The sequence below is a fragment of the Mandrillus leucophaeus genome, unplaced genomic scaffold (assembly GCF_000951045.1).
Source record: "Mandrillus leucophaeus isolate KB7577 unplaced genomic scaffold, Mleu.le_1.0 Scaffold387, whole genome shotgun sequence".
Classification (NCBI taxonomy): Eukaryota; Metazoa; Chordata; class Mammalia; order Primates; family Cercopithecidae; genus Mandrillus; species Mandrillus leucophaeus.
In genome coordinates this window covers 2512180-2526011 of record NW_012104109.1, presented here as the reverse complement: position 1 = coordinate 2526011, position 13832 = coordinate 2512180, and the positions used below count along the sequence as shown (strand labels likewise).

The 13832-nt window shown below is 33.0% G+C and overlaps 1 protein-coding gene across 5 annotated transcripts in view; it reads left to right on the top strand.

The window, feature by feature from the left end:
• Nucleotides 1-13832, top strand: part of DIAPH3 (diaphanous-related formin 3) — a 519652-nt gene that overhangs the window by 193215 nt on the left and 312605 nt on the right. For all 5 annotated transcript variants that reach the window (XM_011990882.1, XM_011990885.1, XM_011990884.1 and 2 more), the window contains 4 exons: nucleotides 2286-2350; nucleotides 8714-8818; nucleotides 12012-12320; nucleotides 13115-13229. In XM_011990882.1, coding sequence (XP_011846272.1) covers nucleotides 2286-2350; nucleotides 8714-8818; nucleotides 12012-12320; nucleotides 13115-13229 — 594 coding nt within the window. The remainder of the gene's footprint in view (nucleotides 1-2285; nucleotides 2351-8713; nucleotides 8819-12011; nucleotides 12321-13114; nucleotides 13230-13832) is intronic.

Here is a 13832-nt window from a genome sequence, read left to right as displayed (position 1 = left end):
AAAAATGAAATAAAATGAGCCTATAACTTCGAAGAAAATGGCCGATAAATATGCTGCCAATGAGAAAATTTGAGTTTTTAAGTGGAAATTTGAATTTTGGAAAATTTGTATTTGCTGCTTTTAGGCTGACAGGTTCTCAATACTAAAATTATTTCCTGATGTCACTGGTGTTATTAACCTGATTATTCATTGTGATATTGTAGAAAGACATGTTAACATTTGGAACATTTGCGTGACTCAGCACACCATTCTTTTCCATATGACCAGTGCCTGATGTTACAAATTCTACATAGGCAAAAGATCTATTACAAGTGCAACATTTATCAAGAGATTTTAGGGTAACAGAGTACAAGTTAATTGATATGATATGTGATTCCACATATCATATATGTTTAAAAATGCAACATTTATCAAGAGATTTTAGGGTAACAGGGTAAAGTTAATTGATATGATACGTGATTCCACATATCATATGTGTTTAAGAAGTCACCATTTGTCAGATTTCGATATAACATCAAAGAAGATTATCCACAATGATTTGAAAAAGCTATTAAAATACACCTCTCATTTTCAGCTATGTATCTGTGCAGAGTTGTGTTTCTTTTCATATATTTTCTGAGTCCAGGGAGAAGAATGAAATATAATTAGTGAAGAACTAGATAATAATGAAAATGCTTGTTTCTCTCTATAAGAGATAAACAATTAGAAGTTCCTGTGGTGGGGGGAGTGGGAAGAGGATGCAGAAATTAAGGAAATGGTGCTGTAAATATGCAGCACACTAAAATGTGGAATGATTTTGAATAGTATCTGAAAAAATTTATTCCACTGAGTCATTTAGGAATGTCAGCTGAGAGGTTTTTTTCACTGAGCTCTTGAGAAGGAAATAAAATATTTGAACACCATTTGCCTGTATAAGTGATGCATGCTTACATAGTTTTAATAAATTGTATTTACTGATTTTTAAATATTTAGAATAAACTCATAAGTAAATACAAAAGATTTAAATACAGAAGAGAATGTCATTGTATTTCTATGAATAGGTGAGAGAAGAACCACAGTTGGACAATAGGGGAAAAAGGTGTTGGAAAGCATAAGGCACAGATAATTTGACATACTATAGCAAGAATTTTAAGTTATTGTTAAGGTAATGGGAATCAAAATTAAATATTTCATGCTCTGGAGTAATCCAATTTAGTAAATATCAAAAATTAGGATTAGATAGAGAACAAACACTGTTTTAATCTTTTATACCAGAATCTATAATGTCTTAAATAGATAAATCAAGAAATAATAGTTATGTACATTTTATTTAGAGTTAAGAAACTAACCACCAAAATAATCTGGTATAGAAATGGCCGTAAGAGGTTGCATTTAGGAAGTGTGATTGAGATTTGGATGCAGTAACTTTGTTGACTTATTTTTTATTATAAATTCTTCTGTAATATATTTTTATAAACCTTGTTCATGTATCACTTTCATTCAATAAAAAAGAAGGGATAGCATATATTATGGGAAATCCATATGAATTACTTGTCCTACATTGTGTTCTGTCATGTATATATATCGTAACTTATTTAAGCAATTCATTATTGATGAGCATTTAAGTTATTTTCAGGTTTTTTGTTTTTTTTGCTAACATCAGAAAATATTTTAATGATTATTCTGGCCTAATGGACAAGTCTTTGAAATGGAATTGCTAGGTTAAAAGAAAACCCATATTTACAATTTTAGTACATATTGCCTAGTTTTTCATCAGCAAAGTTCTTAACTTTCACTATTGGTTTCCTCATGTCAACTCCAGCACTTGGCATTATCAGTCATTTAATCTTCACATTCGTATTGTTAATTTTCATATTGATAGGGAATAATAAACATTATTCATCTGCTTTAGTGATTTTTTTAGTATCAATTTTTCTAACTTTCTGTTTATTACTGTTGCCGGGTTTTTTTTTGTTTTTTTTTTTAGCTTGGTTAGACATCATCTTTTTTCTTTAAAATATGTTCCAATTGGTGATAGAAATACTTGAGTGTTATTACAATTGAACATTCTCCTTTTGCCTGCTAGAAGTTTAAAACTGTTATTGAGTTTGGCTTTTCCTGTTTTCTGTTTTCTGGTATCATGCTTAGAAAAAGCCTTTTTCATTCCAACATTATAATTTTTTTTCCATTTTATTTATTACTAGTAGTATCAGTATTATTTTCTATGATTTTTTTTTCTAAACTTTTGAAATCATAATGAGTTTAAGAACTATCACGTTAAAAATTTCCTGTCATTGCAATTTTAGACGTTTGCGTAGATCAAGCAAAACTAGAAGAGTTTGAAGAGAAAGCATCAGAACTTTATAAGAAAGTAAGTAGTTTTGACTAACTTTGTAGTACTCTCTGGGGAACCACTGCAGGCATGCTTCTGCCTCAGGGAATTTGCTTGTTATTCCTTCTTTCTTCTTTATCTGCTTCAGGTGTGTGCACAGATGCCATCCACCAAGGAGGACTTTATAGACCATTGTATCTAAAAAATCTTAACTTCCCACTCCCAACCTTGACCTTCCCTATTCTTTCCTTATTTGTTTTCTTTCAATATATTTATCATCATCTGACAATGCTACATAGTTTAGTATTTACATGTGAATGAATTATCTATTTCACCCTAAGAGTAAACTTTGAGGCATTTTGTTGCTTTATTTACTATACCTGCACCAAGAACTTTTCCTGGCCCTTTGTAAGAACTAAAAAGATACTTTTTGAATGAGTAGATGATTGAGCAAAATGTATGTAATCAAAATTTTAAGATTGTGGTAATTCTCAAGAAATCATATTATTTAGGCCCTTAAGAATGAAATCATATATAAAAATTTTAAGAGAAAAGTTAACTTGCTTTTAGTTTTGATTAAAGTTGTTTCATTGTATTAGTCGAACTTTATAAAATTGCCATGTTCATGGGTCATAGCTATTGGATATTACCAGTTTTGTTTCAACCCAGTAGTATTTCTAACCATCCAGCCAATTCCTTACTTTTCTTTAACCCATTTATGCCTGAGATTGCAATTTTTTTGAGTTTTGAAAAATCAGACATTGGCAATGACCTTGAGCAGTAGGATATAAATAACTCCCACATGCTCAGCGTTCCAATAATGGAACAGTAGGCATAAATTTAAGGTACTGTTTTGTCCTTTTATCTCTGGCTTAACAAGTACCTATTTGACTTTTAATTTGTTGTTTCAATTCTTTGCATTTTAAATAGTCAATCTGATTTGAATTATTCAGATGGTTTTTCACATTGAAGGAGTGATAATAATTATTACTACTATTGCCCCCATGATGAACCTACAGTGGACATTTACTAAGTGAATATTTACTGTGTGTTAGGCATCATGCCAAGGAATATACGTTTTTGATGTGGCAGATACTAAATGTATCTTGAGACAGTCACACATTTCTATAAACTTTGAAGATAAAACTTAAATTATAGGCACTATTTCGGAGGTTAAGACTAACTTAAGAAAAACATTATAAATGTCCTCAGGGGCCTTAAGGTTCTGACTTCACCAAACGCTAAATGAGAGGTTGTTATTTCCCAGGCCTTCGGCTGCAGGTTAGGATTACAGTTGTGAATATGATATTGTCGTTGCTCTGAAGTGACTTAGTTTAGTGGGGGAAACAAATTAATGGATCATTTAAATTTAGTCTCATAGTGTTACAGTGGATAGATGTTCATGTTGTGGGGTGACCCTTCACCCAGCCAACATTGCATTCTGAGCTCGATAAGCACTTTAACTCTTTATAGGAAAGTAGTAGTAGACTTTCAAGTGCTTGATTTGGATACATCCCAGATAGTATAAATTTGATTTTGTTACCATTTTTAGGTATGTAGTATATATGAATGGAGTTAAACATGAATGGAGTTAAAGTTTCTCAACAAATTTTTTAAAAAAATTGTAGGCTTTAAATATGAATAGAAGAAAGACCTTGTTCAAGGTTAGTTGTCTCCTTTTAGTCAGAAATTATATGTCTTAGGTGTATTCAGAAAATACTATTTGCTCCATAAAATATTTCTATTGCCATATCATTTTGTATATATCAGCAAAAACTTTGTTCTGATAGCTTTATAAGGACACATGTAAATACTTTGCTTTAGGCAGGAAGCTATCATGGTTGCTAGACACATTCTTTATTTTGGTGCATAAATTTGAAAAATGAAGACCAGAAATGTCAGAAAGTATATAGAGAATATTGAATTATCAACCTTCTTGTACAGATGCACTCATACATTCACCCTAGGGAATGAAATTAAGCAGAGCCTCAACCTTAACTGTGTTTTTCAACATTTTTTGCGTGTAATTTTGTAAGTGTAATATTGCTCTAGTAACCCTTTTTGGAGAAGAAGGCTATCATATCAGTTTTTATAAGGTGTGCTTTTAATGGAGATTCATTTTGTCCTCAAGGTTACAGTGATTTGACTATAGATATTACAAAAATTCTAAAGCAAAGTTTATATTTCAGCTATCTTTTTATAGGGGAAGATGTGTAAATTTATTTTTTCATAAGTAATACTGTTACTTTCAGTATGAGTGAGTTAATTTAATAAGTGTTCTTAGAGTTTACCAATTATGACTGTGGTGGTTTTTATAATTTTTATCTTAAGTCCCGAAATAATTCTTTTTAATTAAGAATTTTAGTCTAGGGTTTATGAAATAGGATAGTGCACATATTGATATTGTAGTAAGGCTTTTTCATTCTTACTCTTATAAGAAAAACAATTTTTTTTCTTGCTGTGTAGCAGTGAACTTTGTCTTAGTTGTCAAAAAGAGAAAATGACCTCAAAGATTTCTGATGCTGGGAAGATGACTATGTTGACACAGTCATTCAACATATAAAGGAAGACTTGATGGGGTTGGCTCATCACTTCGTTCAACAAATATTTATTTGACTTTAATTATAAATGTATGACACTGGAAAGATGATGAATAAAGTAGAAAAGTTTCTCATATTTATGAGTTTCAGGTTGGTGAGTGTTATTGAGGTGTATTATAGTAATATGTATGTTGGCGATTTTTTGTTACAGTGTGCAATTGGTGTGGTAGACAAACCCTATGTGGTATGTAAGCCCAGAGGAAAGGTCCCTTACCTAGTCATGGGTGGCCAGGGAAGCCTTCTCCAAGGAAATGATGTCTAATCTGACCCTTGAGGAATCACTATGAAGAACAATGCGAGATAGCCAAGAAAGGATGTGTATCTAAATTTCTTTTGAATTTCCTCTACATATCTCATGCTGAGCATATCCAAAACCAAATTTATCTTTCTTCTCCCTAAAAATATCTTTTTCTCCTGCATTTTATAACCTTATTTATTTTCCCCAAATAACAACACTTTTTTTTCCAGCCTGTAAAACAACAAAACCCTGTAGTCATCTTAGATATACTCCTCTCTCTCATTTCCTTCATTCAGTCAGATACTAACATTTTTGGGTTCTGTAGTCTTTTTTCATTTCTTTGTCATTACCGTCTCCTCCACCTTAATTCAGAAGGCCTTCAGTTCTCTCTTGGATAACTGCAATAGCCTCCAAACCAATTTCCATGCCTCTAGTATGTCTTTTTCAGCCCATCTTTCACACTGCTGCTGGTTGAGTTTTTGAAAGTAAAATTTTGATTATGTTATTTACTTATTATACATACCCTAATAACTCTCCAGGATTTTTAAGAAAAAAGGATTAACTCTTTGGCTTACTGCAAAATTCCTTTCAGCAATTTTATTTCTGTGTACATCCCTGGTTTTATCCCCTTCAGTTTGTTCTCATATCTCTTTTTGTGCCTCTTACAAAGTATTGCTTGTCATTCATCCACACGCTGAAATGCTAGTAAATTTTTCAGACTTTGAGGTCAAGCATCATTCCTCCAGGAATCATTCCCCAGCTTTCAATCTCTCTCTCTCTGTCTCTCTCTTTATTGCTGGTATTTTTAATGGATTTAGGGTTGTTAGTTTGCTTTTACTTCTCCACCAGCCACTGTGCTTACTAAAAAGTACACTGATCATATTCTGTTTAACTGTGTCTCCAGAACCTACCACTCTGAGTGGGCGTATCTCGGGTGTGTTGTTAAATATTTATCGTGTAACGGGAAATAGGTAGATTAGGGCCAGATGCTAGAGGGTTCTTAGATAGTAATGATTGTAATGAAGTCACTGATAGTTTAAGAACAAAGGAGTCATGTTATTTGAGCTGCCTTTTATAAAGAATAGCAACATTCAAAAAACAAATCTTACAGGGGGAAACATGTTTGGTTTTGAAAATATGTTTTTTTGTCTGTCTTGATAAGTTTTTATTAAGTGGTTGGAAATATATTCATGGACTGATTTGTAGCCTGGAATTCAGATGAGAAGCTGAGATATTGATAGGGATTTGTAAGCCATCAGTGTATGCATGGTGATTTAAACATGGGTGTGGAAGATGAGACAAGTAGGAGGGGGATGAGGAAAGGGTCCTATAGAGTGCCAACATTAGTGGGTTGGATTTTGTAGAAACCCATAACAGGAATTGGTAGGAGCACTCAAGGAGTAGCAGGAGAACCAGAAGTGTGTGTTGTAATGGAACATACAGAAAAGAGGTTGAATATGAAGGCCTATTTGTAGGTATTTATGCTATAGAACTGGCCTGTCTAATATGGGATGGTGGAAATGTTTTATAATCTATATTGTTCTACATGGTAGTCATCAGCCATATGTACCTATAGTGTACTTTTTAAAATGGCTGGTGTGACTGAGGAACTGAATTTTTAAACTTTATTTTTGATAATTTGTGTTTACATTTAAATAATCATTTGTGGTCAGTGGCTATGATATTGAAATAGCATGGCCCTAGAGAGACCACCTAAGATGAGACTGAGAGAAATCCAGGGAATTTGGACTTCTGGAATTGGAATTTGGTAAGTCAGGGTTTTTAGAATGAATTATAGCTAAGTTGTGACAGATAATGACATGAGTGGAGTTCAACAGGTCAGAAAAGTGAGTATGGTTTAAGAATACTCTGAAAAAGTTGACTTTTAAGCTAAAGAGAGATTGGTAAGAGGGGTTATAAGGAGTAAAATAAGGGATGAAAATACAGAGGGGTTAACTATGCAAGGACGGTGTGAAGGCAATTGATTTAGCAAGTCCTTAGGGGGAAGCACTGGGTGACGGGGGAAGATGGGCGGACCTCTGAGACTCATGCATGGCTTGTTTAGTAGATTAGTAATTTGATTAGATTTAGGCTTAGAATCTTTTAAATTATTTAACAGTAAGAGTGGTTTGTAGGAGCTGTAGTAGTAGTGAGGAATGGTAATGTTGCTGTGGCTTAGGTCAACTGAAGGACACTTGGACAGTTTTTACCTATTAGTTTTTGTTATCTTAATAAAGGAACACAGGGTTGAGACTGAGAGGATCAGTAGTCTGAAATTTACCTTCCTTCCCTGTAAAATGGGAATTAAAGCTATATTTCTTATTTCACAGAGTTTTTGTAATGAAATCTAAGAATGCCTCTTTTTGTGCTTTAAAAACTATTAAGTATGGGGGGAGATAATACATGTGTAGGGTTAGGGGGTATGTGGAAAATCTCTATTTTCTGTTCAGTTTTGCTGTGAACCTAAAAACTGCTCCAAAAATTCGTCTGTTAAGTAAAACTGTAAAGCATTATCTACACGTTAATTGCAGGGAGGTGGCATAGTTTCATTTGAACTCAGACTCTGAAGGCAGGAAATCTGGCTTTTTAATCTCACATCTTTTACTAGCTATGAAGAACTAGCAACTGCCTCTGTGTTATTAAGGACAAAATAAGATTCCCTTTATAAACTAAGTAAAAATAAAAGCCCTTTGTAAACGGTGGAGTTCTACATTGTTGTTATTTTCCTAATTGAGGTTTGAGTATATTTAAAATGTAGAGGCCACATTTGTGAGATAGTTGCATTTTTTTGATGGATTTTTTTTTTTCATTTTTTTTTTTAAAGAAAGTCAAATGCTCGTGTTTGATTGTGAGACAAAAAGGAGATTTTTAGTTATAATAATGACAAAGTTGAATCTATTTGAATGCAAGATGAGAACTGGTGATTAGTGGATATATAAATTCTTATAGAAAACTCACTGGATTCACCAAATTTTATTGTTCGCTTTTTTTTCTCCAGAAGGTATTTCACTAGGGACTTTGAAAAATTAATTTATCATTACTTTCCCAACGATATTTGGAAATATTATGTTGTTATAGGAAAAAAGTTAGAAACTGAATAGAATGGAGTTGTTTAGTAATAAAAAATATTAAAATGGAATCCCCTAAATCATTTTGATATACTTCAGATAAGTTTCAAGAATAAGTTTTTGCAAGTGGGGGGTGCAAGGTATTTGTACAATGCTTTGCTCTCTATTATTTTACACAAAGTCACAATAATATTTAGAGACTTTGAAGAAAATGCCAAGGTTACAGACAACTGTGGCCAGTTTGCTCTGCAGAGAGGTCACAGCTTTTGTCTGCGGCTTTTTTCTGCCCCCTTGTGAATGAATGATTTTGGTTGGGACCTGGAGGGGCCTAGAGAAAGACTCTTAGTGACTTTTCAAAACTCTACCACTCCTTTCATAAAACCAATTCAGGAATTTGTGTTCTACTGGCAGATCATTCGAGTCATATTTCTGTAAGAAGAATAGTGCTTTTCATTTTCATCTTTCTGTTTTTGTTATTATTTTTAAATTGTTTCAGTTTGAAAAAGAGTTTACCGACCACCAAGAAACTCAGGCTGAATTGCAGAAAAAAGAGGCAAAGATTAATGAGCTTCAAACAGAGCTACAAGCTTTTAAATCTCAGGTAAAATTCCACTTCGAGTGAATTTGGGTATTAAAAACACAGTGAGGGAGCAAAGGTTATGTTATATCTTCATAGCATCAAAATGTTTAAACTTTAATTTTGCTTGTATATTTTTACAGCATTATTTATATGTACTTGTGTTTGCTTTTTTTGGTCTTTTTTTTCTATATGTATGTATATCTAAGCTTTTACTAATTATTCTGCTTTCTTATGTTTTGTTTGAGTTTTGTTCCTAATGTCACATGTTTCCCAAGTAATTAAGCATAAAGAGTAAGAAAATCTTTTACTCTCAGATTTGTTATTCATCACTGATCTTTATCCCACTACAGGAAATTATTGCTCAAGCTATTTATTTTTCAAAACCTTCAGCCTAGGGGTCCCTTGCAGTAAAAGATAACCTCTAGCTGAATGAGAACATTTTCTGATAATTTTTCAATTTCCAAAGTAAACAGATTTAAAACATGACAAAAAAGAGAGTAAATCTGGATTATGAAGCAGATAGCTCCCATGCACCCTCTATACATAAAACATTTAGATAGCAAGAAATACATCATCTGCATGCTGTATGTTGATGTAAGTAAGGAGGTAGAATATTCATAGCTAAATTTCTTCATGTAGATTTACGTACAGGATGATGAGCAATAAGTATAGTTTTGCTATTTTGTTTTCATCTTAATTTATGGTTATGTTGAAATAGTCTCAGGTATACTGTATCCTCTCTTATTGGCAATTTTGTTTTCTTTTAAATGCTTAGTGGATAGTTTTGTTACTGAGGCTGTCTGGAGATACCTTAAGAGATAGCTATCTGTTAGTATTCAATTTGAGAAAAAAATTAAAATCTCCTATCTACAAGAAAATTATTCTCATTCATCTTCATTTTTTAGTGCTGCAAGAGGGAAGTATCACAATTTATTGAATTTTTTTTTTATCTTTCCCATATGGCTCCTTGTCTCTCATACTGAAAGAAACATTTGATTGTGTCTGTACTTCAGACTGAGTTATAGACAATGGCTGAAATATTTATGACAAGTTTTTCTTGGTCTGGGCTAATGTAAATTTAAGAACTTTCTTTTCTTTTTAATTATATTCAGTTGAAGGTTTATTTGTAAATCTTCTCCAGAAAATTCCAGTTTATAAAAAATGTATCCACCATTTTTGGATAAGTTATTGCTGCACAGTGCTTTTATATGATAGGAATAAGTATATGTTTTGAAAGTGAGATTAAATCAAGGAATCTCCTAAATTGTTTTAAATTGTATGCAGTGATGACCCATGTTTATGGCTATGAGAAGAAAAGCTAGAATTAGATACTTAATATTGGCCACCATATGCTCATGTTGGAACAACTGGCAAATTCTTTCTTTGGATGCTGGTTTATTTCTTATGAAATGAGGACATTTATCTTAAGATCTTTCTTTTTGTTCAAAACTATGCTGACTATGAAGAGTATGAGTAAAATATGTTCTGTTATCTGTGATTTAATTCCTTTGCTCCTGTAGTCTCTTCACAACCAGGTACTTTAGGTGCTGGAGAGACATAGTGATGAGCCGATAGTCACAGTGTCTGGCCTCCCAAACCATATCTTCAAGTCAGTCTTCACACTTTATCAAATGAACTATTCTAGAGCAGAAATTCAGCCATATCTTTAAGACACTGATAGTTAATTATCAAATACATTCAAAGGTTGGTACCATCTTTGAACACAGCAACCCAGATTACCACTGAACTGGTTTTTCTTTATACTTACTGGTTTTGATAAGGCATGCTTTTGATTTGTGGCCTCAACTTCTTTTATAACACTGTTTTCTTTTTCTTTGATTTCAGACGTCATTGATTTCAAGCTTTTGTACATGGTCTATTTTTCATAATTGTGCCATGAAAATTTAAAATTATGTAACATTTATTAAAGGCCCACCATGTGAAAGGCAGTTAGAATTGAAGTTTGTAATTTCAAGAAGCTAATCATATTACAAAAGTTATTTATTAACCCAGAATATCTTTTTTGTATCCATCGAAATGCATCTGTTAAATTCTTATTATGCCACGGAAACATGAGGACAAAAGTGACCAGTGGACACAGGCGGTTCTTTTTCACCCCTGATTTTACCTTGCTTCTCTGTGGCGTTTGATTCTGCAAAGCAGTCTTTTAGGTGGTGCTCTCTTCACTCATGGTTTTTGACCCTGTGCTTGGCTTTTTCTTTTCTTGTCTTTCATGCATTTATGCTATACATTTCTTCCATAGCTATCATGTACCATTCACTGCTTTAGGTGCTGGGGAAAGAGCAGTAAATAATACAAGATAGTCACTTACCTCATCAAGCTTATAATCTGTCAAAGAGGTAAATGCTAATAATTCCTTAAATAAATTAACACTTTTGATAAGAGCTATTGAAAAGTACAAGGTGCTATGAGTGTATAATGAGTGGTCAGATAAGGCTTTCCCAAGGAAGGGACCTGGTAGCTCAGACTGAAGAGGCTAGTAGGAGATGGTCAGGTGAAGAGAATGTTCCAGGCAGAGAGGGAGCAGCATGTCCAAGGGCCCTGAAATTAGCATGAGGTTGGCACATACACGGAATTAGAAGAAAGTCACCTGCAAGACCAGATGGCAGGGACCAGATCATGACATACTTATATAGACCCTATGAAGAATTTTAATTTGTTGTTGTTGTTTTCTCAAGTGCATTAGGACACCATTGAGAAGATCTGAGCAAAGGCATGATGTGGCAATATCATTTAAGTCCTTTTTTTGAAATCTTATTTTTTACTTATCACTTAAATGCTTGCGTTCCATAGAACTCTGTGCATAGACCCTTTGTCATGCTACATATTCTCTCCACACTGTGAGTGAACTTCTCTGCTTCCCTGGCTTCAACTGTTTTCCAGAGACTACTGATTTTCAAATCTTCTAGATCCACATACCCCTTTCCCTCCTGGACATTTCTATCTAGATGGTCATACCTGCCTCAAAACAGGGAATTATACTTCTGGCAATTATGTTTTTATGAGGGAAAAAACCCTGCAATCTTAAATTAGAAGAAAAATTGTTGGAATTTTGAATTTTGGTTTAACCATATGAAATTACTGATGTTTAATTATTTTGGTTTAAATGAATACCTTATTTTTGAGTAAAGTGCATATTTACAAGTTTTTTTAGACATGTTCTTAGTTATGTCTCATTGTTTTTTTTCTCCAGTTTGGTGCCTTACCAGCTGATTGTAATATTCCTTTGCCTCCCTCTAAAGAAGGTGGAACTGGCCACTCAGCACTTCCTCCTCCGCCTCCACTGCCTTCTGGTGGAGGGGTGCCGCCTCCACCCCCTCCCCCACCACCTCCTCCACTTCCAGGAATGCGGATGCCATTCGGTGGTCCTGTGCCTCCACCACCTCCCCTGGGATTCCTTGGAGGACAAAATTCTCCTCCTCTACCAACCCTGCCATTTGGGTTGAAACCAAAGAAAGAATTTAAACCTGAAATTAGCATGAGAAGATTGAATTGGTTAAAGGTAAAACAAATTAATAGCGGAAAATACTTTTACCTAGATCTAAATCTAATTTTGGATTTATATATACATAATTTCTAACGGAATTTAATTTATACATAATTTAATTTATATATATGTAATTTCAAATGTCGCTAATCAAAGTGACAATAAAATAGCGTTTTTTTTTTTTCTTAAAGTATTAGGATAAAGCCCTTTAATATTGACTAAGACTTTCTGGTTTATAAATATGGTGAGAGTTGATGTTGTTCCAGTGGAATGTGATTTGTAATTAAATTAATAATTAAATATTATTGCAGTGAATCCTATGTTTATGAAGCGTTTCTCAAAAAAAAAATGATGGTGTTCCTAGGAAATTTTCTCTATTGATAGATGTTGGGAAAGTGTTAACTAGTTGTCAGAAGCTAATGTCTAGTCAGATCTTAAGAATTCAGACTTCTGCAGAAAAATGGTTTTATGGTAACAGAAACATGGAAAATGCTGTATAATGTATCCTGCCCTTCAAGATGTATATAGTGCAGATAAGGATTGTTAGAGACTATGAGAAATGCAATTGAGAAGAAGCTAATTAAATCATATTTCAAATCCTCAACTATTGGATCATGGAAGCGTTTTCTTCCTAATAAGACGTTAACATCCTGCAGAACTTGTATCTCATTGAACACACTTTGGGGAAAAATCTTACAGATACGACTTTATAAATTTCTGCTGGTAGCTATGATAGTATATGCATAATGCTTGGCCTCGGACAGGTGAACACTCACCTATTTATGAATCAATCTTCTCTCTGATTGTAGATCAGACCTCATGAAATGACTGAAAACTGTTTCTGGATAAAAGTAAATGAAAATAAGTATGAAAATGTGGATTTGCTTTGTAAACTTGAGAATACATTTTGTTGCCAACAAAAAGGTAAGTTTTTGATTATTTATTAACTTATAATTTATTGATTATAAATTATTATTATTTAATTAATTTAATTTTAGAATTTTAACATGATACTTTTTACATAACAATTTTTAGAAAACATTGGTTTTTGAATCCTGTACATGATATTTTTACATTCCTATTGGGCAAATAAATGGTATAATGAAATAAAGTGCTTAAAAAATAAATTCTGTTTTAAAAATACAAAAGGTTAATATAAAATTTTGATTATTAAATTTTCTATATAATATTATTTTTGAAGATATTCCATTGGGATAAATTAGACTTTTGTAAAAGAGGACATTTTCAGAGACAGTTTTGGCATGAGAATGTCCTTTAGTTTGAAAAATAAAAAAACAAAATATGTGCTTTCTTTTAGTTAGAATTTTACTACCCTTTAGTATTATAGTGACTTGGGGGGCTAGGAGAGGGATAGCATTAGGAGAAATACCCAATGTAGATGACGGGTTGATGGGTACAACAAACCACCATGGCACATGTATCGCTATGTAACAAACCTGCGTGTTCTGCACATGTATCCCAGAACTTAAAGTATAATCCAAAAAAAATTACAGTGACTATCACATA